At 42.4% G+C, this 14311-nt stretch overlaps 1 protein-coding gene across 4 annotated transcripts in view; it reads left to right on the forward strand.

Annotated features, from left to right (window-relative positions):
• CLCN3 (chloride voltage-gated channel 3) overlaps window positions 1-14311 on the forward strand; it is a 92251-nt gene that overhangs the window by 12280 nt on the left and 65660 nt on the right. For all 4 annotated transcript variants that reach the window (XM_043890896.1, XM_043890900.1, XM_043890897.1 and 1 more), the window contains exon 2: window positions 145-320. In XM_043890896.1, coding sequence (XP_043746831.1) covers window positions 161-320 — 160 coding nt within the window. In that variant the 5' untranslated portion in view covers window positions 145-160. The remainder of the gene's footprint in view (window positions 1-144; window positions 321-14311) is intronic.

Here is a 14311-nt window from a genome sequence, read left to right on the forward strand (position 1 = left end):
ATTGTTACAGTGAATGAAGTTGGTATTTTTTTTTTTAATACAGAGATCAGAAGTTTTCTTTAAATTGTTAAAGTACATGGTTTTTATTATATGTTGGGAAAATGTTAAAGCCATTTCTCCCCCGCCCCCCCCTTTTTTTTCCAGATAACCAGACAGCTAAATGGAGTCTGAGCAGCTGTTTCATAGAGGCTACTGTAGAAACAGCTACAACAGTATAACCAGTGTGAGTAGTGATGAGGAGCTTTTAGACGGGGCAGGTGTTATTATGGACTTCCAGACTTCTGAAGATGACAATTTGTTAGATGGTGACACAGCAGTGGGTAAGTTTGACGTTACAGCTCTTAATATTTGTCGTCATGAATGTCTACTGATAGACATTGTTTTATTGAGGTTAAGTTTTGGGATGACTGTTTTGTTGTTTTATTTTTTACTAATTTATTTGGCTGTGCTGGGTCTTAGTTGCGGCATAGGGAATCTTTAGTTGTGGCATGTGAACTCTTAGTTGCGGCATATGGAATTCAGTTCCCTGACCAGGGGTTGAACCTTGAGCCCGCTGCACTGGGAGTGTGGAGTCTTAGCCATTGGACCACCAGGGAAGCCCCTATTTTTATTTTAATTGCAGTGATTCATGTAACCTTTTAAAGTGTACAGTTCAGTGGAGTTTAGTCCATTCACGGTGTTGTGCAGCTACACTGGTATCTACTTTTCATTTGTTGTTTAGTCATTCAGTTCTGTCCAACTCTTTTGCAACTCCATGGACTGTAGCCCACCAGGCTCCTCTGTCCATGGAATTTCCCAGGCAAGAATACTGGAGTGGATTGCCGTATTCTTCTCTAAGGGGTCTTCCCCAACCCGGGGATCAAACCTGAGTTGTGTGCATTACAGGTAGATTCTTTACCATTGAGCCATCAGGGAAGCACAAAAGAAAACCTCGTATATGGATAAACTTAAAAATTTCAGTAAAATATACTGCAGAGAGGTACACAAACAACTGTAGTTGAAGCAGAAAAGCAAAACTTACGCGGTATATATTATATATAGAGAGAGACAGAGACATACAGAAAGATTGATTATGAAAGATTGGCTCATGTGATGGCGGAGGCTGAGAAGTCCCACCGTCTGCCAGCTGCACAGTGGGAGCTCAAGAGAGTTGGTGGTGTGGTTCCAGTCCAGATCCAAAGGCCTGGGAACCCGGGGAGCCAGTGACTTGAGGCCCAGTCCGTGCCTGCGGGCCCAGGCCCCGTGGTGCTGACGTCCGAGGGCAGCTCCAGCAAGAGCAGTTTTCAGTCTGCCAGTTCAAATGCTCGTCTCTTCAGGAAAGGCCCTCGCAGACACACAGACAGGATGCTATCTGGGCATCTCTTTGCCCAGACTCGTTGATACATAAAATTAGCCAGCACAATAATCACCATGTCACAAGCATGGAAATGAATGAATTTCTACAAAGTAGTTACACTCATATACCTTAATTAAGAAATAAAACATGACCAGTTTCCCAGCAATCCGCCCATGTGCCCCCTTCCAGTTTCAGAGGTAACTATTATTTTGATTTCTGTCACCACAGATTACATTTGCAGATATTTAAACTTTATGTAAAAGGATTTATACTATATATACTCTTTTGAGTCTGGTATCATTTACTTGTTTTTTGATTCATCTATGTTGTTGAATATAGCAGTAGTTAATTTATTTTCATTGCCATGTAGTATACCATTTGTAAATACACTTCAGTTTATCTGTTCTATCCATCATATGTTGTGAAACATATTTAGATTTTTTAAATTAATTTTTCTTAGGTTTTGGCTATTAACAATAACAGTGCTGAGAATTTTCATAGTGCATATCATGTACACAGTTCTGCAGGATTCACCCCTCGAGATGGCCCCTTAGAGGATGGGTGTGTGGGTGTCAGATCCTGTCACGGGTGGTTACAGTCTGTACACTGTGTCAGCAGTGTGTAAGAGTTCTGCTTGCTTCACATCTTCACCGATTCCTGATGTTATCGGTTTCAGAATTTTGGCTCTTCTGATGTGGGTGCAGTAATCTCAAATTTGGGGTTTGATTTACATTTGCCTAATGGCTTATGAGTTTAAATGCCTTTTGTGTGTTGTTTGACTTTTTAGATAGCGTCTTTTGATGTGCCTGTTCAGTCCTTTTGCCTAAGAGTTCTTTATGCATTCTGACTGAGTCCTTTGTTAGATTTATGTATTGCAAATGTTTTCTCTTGCTCTTAATAGAATCTTTTGATGAAGATGTTGTCAATTTTAATGAAGCCCAGTTAATGTTTTCCTTTATTCTTTATACTTTTCCTGTTCTGTGTTAAGATAGCTTCCCTTACCTCAAGGTCAAGAAGGTATTCTCTCCTTATCCCCTAGAAGTTTTATTTTTTGTGTGTCTTTTACATGTAATTTTATAATCTAACTGCAGTTAATTTTTATATGAGATATAAGTGTTCAGATTCATTTTTTCCTATATGCATAACCATTCGGCCCATATATTGAAAAATCTTCCATTATCCAGTGTATCGAAGTGACATCTTTCTCATCTATCAAGTGGATATATTTCTATAGGTCTGTTTCTGGACTTTTTCCTGTTACATTGAACTGCCAGTGCAGGAGACATAAAGAGACATGAGTTTGATCCTTGGGTTGGGAAGATCCCCTGGAGGAGGGCATGGCTACCCGCTCCAGTATTCTTGCCTGGAGAACCCCCATGGACAGAGGAGCCTGGCGGCCTACCTCCATGGGGTCTCAAAGAGTCAGACACGACTGAAGGGACGGGGCACGCATGGATGTACCGAAACCCAGCATATATATGAGTTTCGTTTTTCACATTGGTTTTATGTAAATGTAGTCTGTTTACATTTAATGTAACCACTGATATATTTAGGTTCAAGTCTACTGTCTTTCTATTTCTGTTCTATTTATCACAGTTGGTTTTTTTTTTTTCCCTTGCTTCCTTTCTCTTCCCTCCAATACTGTTAGTTATGCATTCTCTTATATTTTATTTGATGAGTTACTCTAGAGATTATAACATGTATTCTTATTAGTTCTACTATAAATTAGTACTTTTCTTTCTTGACATATTTGTTGTTGTTATTCAGTCGCAAAGTCGTGTCTGACTCTTTGTGACCCCATGGCCTATAACCTTCCAGGCTCCTCTGTCCGTGGGATTTCCCAGGCAAGAATACTGGAGTGGATTGCCATTCCCTTTTCCAGGGGATCTTCCTGACCCAGGGATCAAACCCACATCTGCATTGGTAGGCAGATTCTTTGCCACTGAGGCACCAGGGAAGCCCTTTGGACATATAGTTGGTACTTATTTATTGAATGAGTGAATTAATTACAAATAAAATGAGTCATCAAGCTTGATTATATGCCTTCATTTCATTTATGACAGCTGAAGGATGTATAAGTCATTTGACAGAGCTAAAATAGTGGAAGAATTAGGATGAAACTTAAGGTTAGTGGATTCCTTCCAGTTTTCATGCTTGAGGTGGTATAAATGAGTGCTTTTACCAGTTTATGGGAAATGTAAGGGCCTTAGGATGTTTTAGCCCCATTTCTCCCCTCCTGCTTTTTGTGCCATTGTTGTCTGCTGTTTTAATTCTTTATATATTTTAAACTGCACAAGACGTTGTTGTTGCCTTATGTTGATGCCTGTTTAGGTTTTGGAACTTTACTTTTTCCTGTGCTCTTTATTCTGTCCTGCATTTTCGTGTTTCTATCTGGGATACTTATCTTTCTGCCTGAAGAACTCTCATTAGTATTTCTTTTAAATGCAATCTGCTAGCAGTAAGTTCACTCAGTTTTTGTACAAGCCTTTGTTTCATCTTTATTTCTGAAGGATATTTTTGCAGCTGTATTCCAGATTTACAATGATCTTTTCTGAACAGTTCGAAGATGTAATTCTCATATCCTTGCCTTCTGTTGAAAAGTCAGTTGTCAGTTGTATTTTTCCCCCACTCTGGCTTCTTTTAGGCTTTTTACTTTGTCTTTGGTTTTTCTGAAACTTAAGCTTAATCATAGTGTGCCTAAGTGTAGTTTTCCTTGTGTTTATCCTGGCTGGGGTTATTAGCACTTCCTGACTTGGGACCTTTTTTTTTTTCATTTTTGGATAATTCTGACCTGGTGTCCTCAAATATTATTTCCAGTATTCCCCCCTGCTTTCCTTTTAAGACGCCAGTCACATTTGTTACATCTTTTCACTTGTGTCTCTCATGCTTTCTTCTATGTTTTCTTTTATTAATTTGGATATTTCACCTCATTGTGGTAAATAACAAGGCACCTGATAGATAGCTGGATCAGGTATTATGTGGTTTTATAAGAAACAGCCAAAAGTGGCTGCACCCGTTGGCTGTCCCACCATCAGTGGCTGAGAGCTCCTGCTGCGCCCGTTCTTGTCAGTTTTTGACGTATCCGTGTTCTGGAGTTTGGCAGTTGTCACAGGTGTGTAGCACTATCATTATTTTTTGTCAGGTTTTGCATTTCAGTTATTTACCAGCCGTAGAATTCCCATTTGGTTGTTTTTAAATAGACCTCTGTACTCTGGGAGAGATTCTCTGTGGTTTTTGTGTGTATGTGTGCTTTTGTCACCTCTGTACTAATCGCGCGTTTAAACGTTCATGTCTGAGTCTTCTCATGTTGAGGTCACCTGTGAGTCTGTATCTCTTGCTCTTTCCCTCTTGGTTTTCCGTCCTTTGACCTTGACTGCAGATGGGCTCTGTAATTCCTTATTGAATGCTGAATGTTGTATGCAAATACTTACAGGTGCTCTGGTGACGGTGATACCTTCACCAGAGTGTATTTAGAGTTTTTGGCAGAGGGTAGTCCAGGAGCCAATTGCAATGACCCCATCAAAGATGGAGAGAATTTGCAGCCTGGTTTCAGGCTTTCTGAGGTTTGGTCTATTTTTGGCTCACTCTATTTTTAGGGCATAGCCCCTGCGGGTTTAGTAGAGAGCCTGGTGTGTTCACGGAGACTCTCAGGTTCTGTGTGCCTGGCTGAGACTGATGACAGCTCTGCTTGCCGCTTTAGTCTCTTGGTTTCTCAGCCTCTCGCTCCTGAAGTTTAGGAACTGTAGCTCTTCTAAGAGGAAGGTATCATGGTCTGAAGTGCTGTGTCTCTTTTCTGCAGGACGCTGGCCCCTTCGCGCCCACTCCGTAGTGGTTCTGTCTCTGTGGCCCGGGAGACGGGTGAGACCTCAGCTGGAGGGCACGGTCTCGGTGCCGCTGTGAACCGGAAGCGGCTCAGGGCACAGAGGCCGAGGCTGGCGCCTGTTTCCCTTCTTTTCAGAGTGTTGACAGTTCAGGTTCTCACTGCCTTGTATCTTGAATGTTTGATTTAGAAAAGCAACAACAGTGTTTTGCTGTTATTGGTCATTTGCTCTCTTCCTTGTTGGTGGATTTTTTCCCCCTAATTTTAATTACAAAGTTATAAACCAGATAAACACATGTATTCATAATTTGAAAAATTAGGTGAAGTTTAACAACATACCCGTTTTTCTCTGTTTAGGTAGCTCCCTAGTCCTTTATATGAAGCACTTTAGAAACGCAGGGTAGTGGAAAGACATAGGAGGACCAGCTCTTTGCATCTTTCCAGGATTGGTGATGTCTTCATTTATAGTTTTCCATAGGAGTGTGTCAAGTCAGAAGGAAGGAGCAAGGGGACAAAGAAGAATTTTCTTTTGTTATTATTATTATTTTTAATCAGGAAGCATAATTTTCAAAAACCCCGTCAGTAGACTTCCTCTTCTGTCGCTGGCCAGAACTGAGTTACATGCCCACACCTAGACTGATCACTGTCTAGGAGGATTACTGACTGGTTAGAACAATCCTGATTTGTTCCCTGCAGTTAGGCACATTACCAGCCACACACAATGAAGGTTCTGTCAGCAAGGGAGAAGTTGGAAGGACCAGGGGTAAGCAGCTGTTAATGTTTTCCATGCAGAGTTTGTCCCCAGAATTTGCCTGGTTGAAGGTGCAGGTTGTGGAACAGCAGTTGACAACAACTATGTAAGTGTAAACTTGGGTGGTTACAGGTTCTAAGTGTTACGTCTTGAAGAAAGAATATTACTATTAATTTTTAAAAGTTTTTTGATGTGGACTATTTTTCAAGTCTTTATTGAATTTGTTACAACATTGCTTCTGTTTTACGTTTTTGTTTCTCGGCTCTGAGTCATGTGGGATCTTAGCTTCCCATCCAAGGATCGAACCCACACGTCCTGCATTGGAAGGTGAAGTCCTACCCATTGAACTGCTGGGAAGTCCCCCAAAGGATATTATTTTGAAATGGCAACCCACTCCAGTACTCTTGCCTGGAAAATCCCATGGATGGAGGAGCGTGGTAGGCCACAGTCCATGGGGTCACAAAGAGTCGGACATGACTGAGCAACTTTGCTTTTGCTTAGAATTGTGGAGAGCGTTCTAGAACGGGAGATAATGCATGAAGGCCCCGTTGGGAGAAAAGGGATTATGTTGTGAGACAGCGAATGTCCCTGATAGGATTGGTGCTAGCTTTTCTCTCTGCAGAATGGATGTTGTTCTGTTCACAGTAGCTGGGGTGGGCTGTCCTGGAGGAAGTGCGGCACCAGGGAGACCTCCCCATCTGGGCCGGGACAGGTGTCTGAGGGTAGAGGTCATCTCTCGTCTGGAGCATGGAAGCGGACAGTGGGACAAGCGGTTGAGTGTTAAATATTCTTTGACTTAATTTGTCTTTAGAAGAAAAAGTCATCAATCACTAGAGAGAACTGGTGGTGTTGGCTTCTGTGTTGACTGGAAACCTCATGTTCCTTGGCTCTAGCTGTAGACCTGCGCTTACCTCCTGGCTCCGCCAGTTACTAGCTGTGTAACCCCCCAGCCGCTTTGCCTTAGAGCTTTCCTCTGTAACTCGTAGTGGTTCTCCTGTCTTCTGTGTTCCTGCCCCTTTGGGTGCGTTAGGCTCTGTCCCCCAACTTGACCAGTTTCCTTTTAATTTAGCATTCAGGTGAGATGTTGGGAACATTCCTGGTAGTATCAAAAAGGAATATAGCCCTATCTAAAACTGGAATACAACTCTGGACTAGATCTTAGATTGCAGAGATAAACCACTGTGGAGTCTCCTGACTCCAGTGAATAATCGAGTTACTTACATGTTGCATAGCTCTTGTTTTGAAAATAGCTTAAAGAGATGGACCCGTGGATCTCAAAAATGAGATCAGCCTTATCTTCTCAGAGTGAATCCTAAATGATACAGAATATGCTGTGATTAAAAAATAGAGCTTATCCATAATGATAATGATGACTAATTGGTAGTATCAAAAGTCTAAACTAGTGAAAAGCTGAAAAATTAGACTTGATATGTGTTTAAGTTATTGAGTGAGTCACTTTAGTCTGTAAATCAAATTTTGTGGAAAATGCAAAATTTTTCATTACAAGTAGCAGGAAGAAAGGGCCAAGATTTTGTTGTCAGAGTTGAATTCATTAAAGAAAGCCATATGGTTCTTGATTCGTTGTAAATGAAACACATACGCGTTCCTCTGTACAACCGCAGCATTGTTCTTAAATGTACTGGCCTCACTGGGAGTAAGAAAACTGACTTAAAACTAGAGTCAGCCACTGTTCAGCGCAGTAACTCTCAGTGACTAGTTTGTGCTGATGATGGTAGTGAGTTTGAGTTTACAGTTTAGCTTCTCACATCCCTTTTTATCACGCGTGAAATGTGAGTAGTGTCGCTTACTTGCTGTATCAAGAGGCCCTGCCACGTGTCCAGACTGTTTGTGAATGGTAGTGTCACAATGCAAGGGAACGTGTGTGAGGAGCGGAAGCATCCAGAGGGCTCACTGCGGACCCCTCTGTGTGTGTTGTTGTGCGGTCGCTAAGTCATGTCCGGCGCTTTGCCACCCAGTGGATATGAAGAACCTTAAACATGTGGAAATGCTAGATTCACACGTAAGGTGTTTGTTTTCTCCCCAAGACCATGGGGCACATAACCCCTGGGTCTGGAATGCAGCGACACCACATAGTAATAGACTGTCGTGTTCTCTTTCACGTGGATACCACAAGCTGAGCCTCAGAACTCGGACAGCACGCACAGCAGCGTAGCACACAGGACTGCAAGGTGGACTGTCTGTTTTGGTCTCGCGACCTGTCCACCTCTGCTAGAACTTCCCTCCCCTTCTGAGCTCTTACGGAGAGTCCAGCATTTTCATTTGAACAGATGTAGCTTTATTCAGAATGTTTGTGTTTGGGTCGCATGTACCCCTGGGTGGCACGTTCACCAGTACTGTCTACACGAGTGATTTCAGAGGAGGAGGCCTGGGAAGTGGAGGCTGAGGGGCCAGGCCAGGAGCTGGCTGGCCGTCTCCTTGGATCCGTCTCAGGGTTTGGCAGACCTCACAATCCAGGGTCCAGGCCTTGGTCCTGCAGACTTGGAAGCAGGGCATTAGCCCCGCCAACTGAGCTGTTGCTTAGAAGTGGATTCATATTAACCAGGATATTAGATCTTGTTAGATGAAAACTGCTAATGTATTTACAATGAGAAATATACTGATGTTTTACTTCTTTTGAGAGAAAAGACGTAAAGCACCATATAAGGACACACAGAATTCAGTACTTAACATGAAAAGGATGGAGCAAAAGGAAAACAGGTTGAAATGCATGAAATCGAGAGATGAATGAGGCCAGTGAAAACTTAACAGCAATGTACTTTCTGAGGGGAGACTGGGAATTTAGCTCTAAGCTTTGTAGTGGTGAGTGAAACTGGGAAACCTGTTCAGTTAAGTGATTCTCGGTGTTTATGAGAGAAAAACTCAAGTTTCTCAGTGGATTCCCTGTTACTGACTTTAAGATAATCGTTTTTGAGCGACATGATGGAATGATTTCTTTCTATGCGCTAGGCTGATTTTCAGGACTGTGGTTGCAGTGAACAGCAGTGACTTTCACAGGGCTTCCTTTTGTAATAACATCCGTTAGCATCACCAGCTTGAGTCACAAGACCTAATTCCACACAGGCACTGTTACTATATGGTACAGGCATTGATCATTTATGGTGTCCTGGCAGGATCCATAGATATGTTTTAGACTATTTTGGAACAGGCGGACAGCATAGAGTTTCAGAAGTCATCAAGGTCTATCGCTATTGTCATTTTATTTTATTTTTTTTTGCTGGAAGGTTTTATATAACATTAGATAGTAGTGATTTTAGAATTATATCTTGGAATTATAGCAGCTACATACTTATATTCAGCTCATCTTCCTTAAGCATTTGAAGAGCCTAACACAACCTAAGACTGAATAGAAGGCACTAGAAGTCCCTTTAATGAGAAGTGGAGGCTGTACTCATGGGCAGGGTCAGGGGCCTTTCTTGAAAATCATTTTGTATCTACTGGAAGATACAAGTAAATGATTAACAGAAGGTCCAGAACTTATATTCCATGTGACATGGTCACAATAATTGCAGCTATGATAAATTTGAAAGGGAGTAGCTACCCATAGACATTTTATTTTATTTACTTATTTTTTTCCCATAGACATTTTAAAAAGAAAAAAGGTAAAACAAAACATTCTCCAACTCCCACTTCCTCCATCACCAATTCCTGGAGTCCACCCAAACCCATGTCCATTGAGTCGGTGATGCCATCCAACCATCTCATCCTCTGTCGTCCCCTTCTCCTCCTGCCCTCAATCTTTCCCAGCATCAGGGTCTTTTCAAATGAGTCAGTTCTTCACATTAGGTGGCCAGAGCTTCAGCTTCTACATCAGTCCTTCCAGTGAACACCCAGGACTGATCTCCTTTAGGATGGACTGGTTTGATCTCCTTGTAGTCCAAGGGACTCTCAAGAGTCTTCTCCAACACCACAGTTCAAAAGCATCAATTCTTCAGGGCTCAGCTTTCTTTATAGTCCAACTCTCACATCCATACATGACTACTGGAAAAACCATAGCCTTGATTAGATGGACCTTTGTTGGCAAAGTAATGTCTCTGCTTTTTAATGTGCTGTCTAGGTTGGTCATAACTTTCCTTCCAAGGAGTAAGCGTCTTTTAATTTCATGGCTGCAGTCACCATCTGCAGTGATTTTGGAGCCCCCAAAAATAAAGTCAGTCATTGTTTCCACTGTTTCCCCATCTATTTGCCATGAAGTGATGGGACTGGATGGTTACAATATCAATATTTACCATATTAAGAATTAAAACCAAAATATCAATCCTCTTAAATTTATTAAAAAATAGCAAAACTCCTATACTGTAACATTAATAAGTTTTTTAAGCTAAAAATTAACAGTATATTCAAAAGTAAAAATAAACTGAGAAGAGTGATATTGTTTCATGTTTTTATAACTATGTCTAATGTCTGGTTTCATAGGAAACAAAACATCTAGATTCTTAGATCTGTTTCTCCACTCAGCCTTGTGTGATGTGTTGTTTGGTTGAAACATCTGAGAAATATTTAAGAAAATTTGGCCTTATACAAATATTGAGTTGGCCGAAAAATTCATGCAGATTTTTCCATTACATCTTTTTTTTTTTTAGATTTTTCCATTACATCTTATGGAAAAACTCGATTTTTTTTTTGCCAACCCAATATATAGTTAGATTAAACAAATAATAATACTAATTTAATAGCCTTTTCAGATCATTGTGGATATTCTTCTTTGATACTACAGCCAAACTCAACAAATGGTAAATACTCTTATAAAGGTCACATTCTGAGGTGCTGGGGCCGGGGGCAGGGTGTTCTTGTACCCATTTGGTGGGGCCCAGTTCAGCCCATAACAGATTTCTTCAGATCTTGCTAATGTTCTCATTATTTTATTACACAAAACCTGTGAGTCATGTTTTTCAGTGTGGACACCAATAATCCCACGATCCCATCAGAAGTCTTCACCTGTTGGGAAGGTGTCAGGCCCCCACTGGTGACTACACCTTTCCCAAAATGTAATATTTGCTTTTCCTCAAGATGACACCATTGCTGAACAGTCTATGCAAAAGGGTTTTGTGTGTGCTTTCCATTGAAACGATGTGCACTCAAGAGTTGCAGTTTCATAAACTGAGTAACTTCTGCTGTTTCACGAGGGGCATTTGTAAGGGAATCAGGCTTTTATTGTCTAATGATAATGTGATGGTAGAGAATTCAGTGCCCGCCAGTCTGTGTTGGTGGCACTTGTGAAGGTGAAGGTCACTCAGTCGTGTCTGACTCTTTCAGACCCTATGGGCTATACAGTCCGTGGAATGCAGGCCAGAATACTGGAGTGGGTAGCCTTTTCCTTCTCCAGGAGATCTTCCCAACCCACGGATCGAACCCAGGTGTCCTGCAATGCAGGTGGGTTCTTTACCAGCTGAGCCACCAGGGGAGTTCCGCTGCTCCTGGGATTTGTACTAAACGGCAGGCACTACCTACTACGTGTTGCTCTGGCACTATGAATACAGTGAAAAAGAATCTTGTGGAGGCTGAATAATCTCCCTCCCCCGCCCCTGTGATTGGTGCCTGGAGCCTGTTAATATGTTACTTTACATGGTAGAAGGGACTCTGCGATTTGAATAAGTTAAGAATCTTGAAATGGAGCCATTATCCTGGATTATCTGGGTAGCTCCACTGAAGTCCCAAGCATCCTTAAATGGAAGAGGCAGGAGGATGAGTCTGAAACCCGGGTTGGCCAGCTGAGAGAGTTGCAGGGAGAAAGCCTGTTCTGACTCCATGTTGGAAACTGTTTCTTTGACTCGCTTTTATTATTATAATCATACTCAATAGCTTGCCTGGAGAACCCTGCCCCTCTGCTTGGCTGTAAACTAAAGTGCCTTTGTTCAGCTCTTGGAGAGTGAGTTTGTCCCTGCCCACCTGTGAATAGACGAGATAAACACACCCTGACCAAAGGCTGGCCGCTCCCTTGAAGATGCTTTGCTAGACTGCAGACCCTTTCACTTGACTTTCCCACTGCATCTCCCTCTCCTGCCTTTTGACTTTAGTTCCTCATTGCTTCTTTCTCTCTAGTCTATAAAAGAATCTGGCTTGCATACCCCAATGAGATGGTTATTTTGAGGCACTAGCCTGCCATCTTCTTGGTCTGCCGGCTCCCCGTGAAAGTTTCTTCCTTGCCTCAGCACCTGGTCTCAGATTCTTGGCCTGTCATGTGGCGAGCAGAGTGAGCTTGGACTCAGTGGCAAGAGGAAGGGGCCCTGGGCCAGGGAAAGAAGCTGAGATGAGCGTGGAGGTGATTCTCCCTTGGGGCCTCCAGAAGGGGCGCCCCCACAGACACCTGGACTGTGCACTTCTGACTTCCGTAAGTGGCTGAGAACACATCATGTCATTTCAGATCACTGAACCTGTGCTCATCTGCCACTATCGTGGTAGGTGGCCTGCGCAGAAATCTCATCTCAGGAAAAATGCTGTGGACCACCTTGGTGTCTCCAGGGCTCTGTGGGCACACGTGACCACACTGTGGGAATTCTGACGAGATAAGCCAGCTGCAAGGTGCACACGGGGAACTGAGTGCGGTGCCTTGTTGTCTGGTGTTTTATAAGCAATATGAATGGAAGGGCTTATATAAAAAGGGCAAAATCTGCGTGTATAATGTGATCCCAGTTCTCAAAATACGGAATACACACATACACACACCCTGCACACATGGGAGATAGTGAATTTTCTCTGGATGGTGGAGTCTTTTTAACGCTTTTTAAATTGTTTTTGTTTGTTTGTTTTGGCTGTGCTGAGTCTTTACCGCTGCGGGGGCTCTAGTTGTGATGGTGCAGGTCTCTTCCTGCGGTGGCTTCCCTCACTGTGGGGCACACGCTCTCCCTAGGCATGTAGCTGCAGCAGTTGCAGCACTGGCTGAGTTTCACCGAGGCATGTGGGATCCTTCCGGATCAGGGATCAAACCCGTGTCTCCTGCATAAACAGGCAGACTCTTTACCACTGAACCACCAGGGAAGCCCCTTGTTAATGCTTTCTGGTGTTTTGCAAATTGTCACCAATTTGTCTGCAGATTTATAAAACTGGGCCACAATTTCCAACTGACTGTAAGGTGCACTTGTCCGTATAGAAGGATCAAAAGTGTTTTCTGAACTGTTTGACTTGCTTTATAACTGAAATGTTTAGCCATATGGCAAACATTCTATGATGCTCTCTCGCCGGGCCTTGTGAATGTTAGGGTAGAGCTTGTGCCTGGCTGGCTTAGCTCCAGGTCTTTGCACACCTTTCCTCTGCCTGTAACACCTGTCATTACCTGTGCCTTGCTCCTCAGGTTTTATCTCATGTCCCCTGGAAAGCCTTCCCTGACTTCTCAGGTGTGGGTTAGGACCCTCCTGTGTCGTGAGCTACGTTGCTTCTGTTGTGTGTTTGCTTTCTTAGCTTTTCTTATTTATTTTGGTTGTAGCTTGCCTTCTTCCTGGACTAAGCTTGCCATCTTTCAGTATATTTATCCTACTAATTCATGTTGGCCAGAAAGTCATTTGTTTTTCTGTTTGCTTTGTTCTGTTTAGGGCTGATCCATTATGTACTAATGGCATTTCTTAACTCTTGATGAGCAATCTTATTTTCTTTATTTCTAAACTTTGTGGCATTGGGATGTCAACCATGGTCAGCCATGGATGTGGTTTATTTCATTCTCCCTTCTTAAAATGTCTAATATATTGGCGTACATCCAGTAGAAGCTTGTTGAAAGTTTACTGCTTTATAAAATATTCATCCTGTTTAACATATTAGCTAGGTCTGCTTTATAATGTTTAGGAGGCTTTTTTTTTCTCCTTTTTTACTTATTTAACTAATACAGGTGTATTGAGAAAAGTTTTGGTTTAACTGGACACACATGGCGCCAGTGGAGTGGCAGGAACTGTCATAAGCCCACGTTGTCACAGCGTATCACACGGGGCCCCAAATGAAGAGTCATCAGGAGGGAAAACCCACAAGATAGAAGAGGTAGGCTACGTTATATCCAGTGCCCTGGAGGTAGTCGTGTCAGCACTTCTGTTTCTCATCTTTCTTATCTAAAAAATGAATGTGAAATATCTAGTCTACTCACCCAACTCAGATTAATCTTGGAAACAAAATAGAGCAATAATAGTAGAAGAAATCGTACAAATATTACTGTTACATGTGTGAGTCCTTTGTGGCAGTTTTGGCTTGGGTTCTCAAAGGTTATCTGTACTTAGTCAAACAGATTACATCATGACATTCACATAGGTTATCCTGGATTCATCATAATCTCATACAGTTAACTGCAGGGGTTAGTGATGACGCGGGTTGTGTTGGAGAAGTGCTGATTCTAGACCTGGGGCAGGGAAGATACAAGGGGTGTAGCACCAGAAGGAAGGGAATACTCAGAAACAGAAAGACCAAG

The sequence above is a fragment of the Cervus elaphus genome, chromosome 29, assembly GCF_910594005.1.
Source record: "Cervus elaphus chromosome 29, mCerEla1.1, whole genome shotgun sequence".
In the NCBI taxonomy this organism is placed as follows: domain Eukaryota; kingdom Metazoa; phylum Chordata; class Mammalia; order Artiodactyla; family Cervidae; genus Cervus; species Cervus elaphus.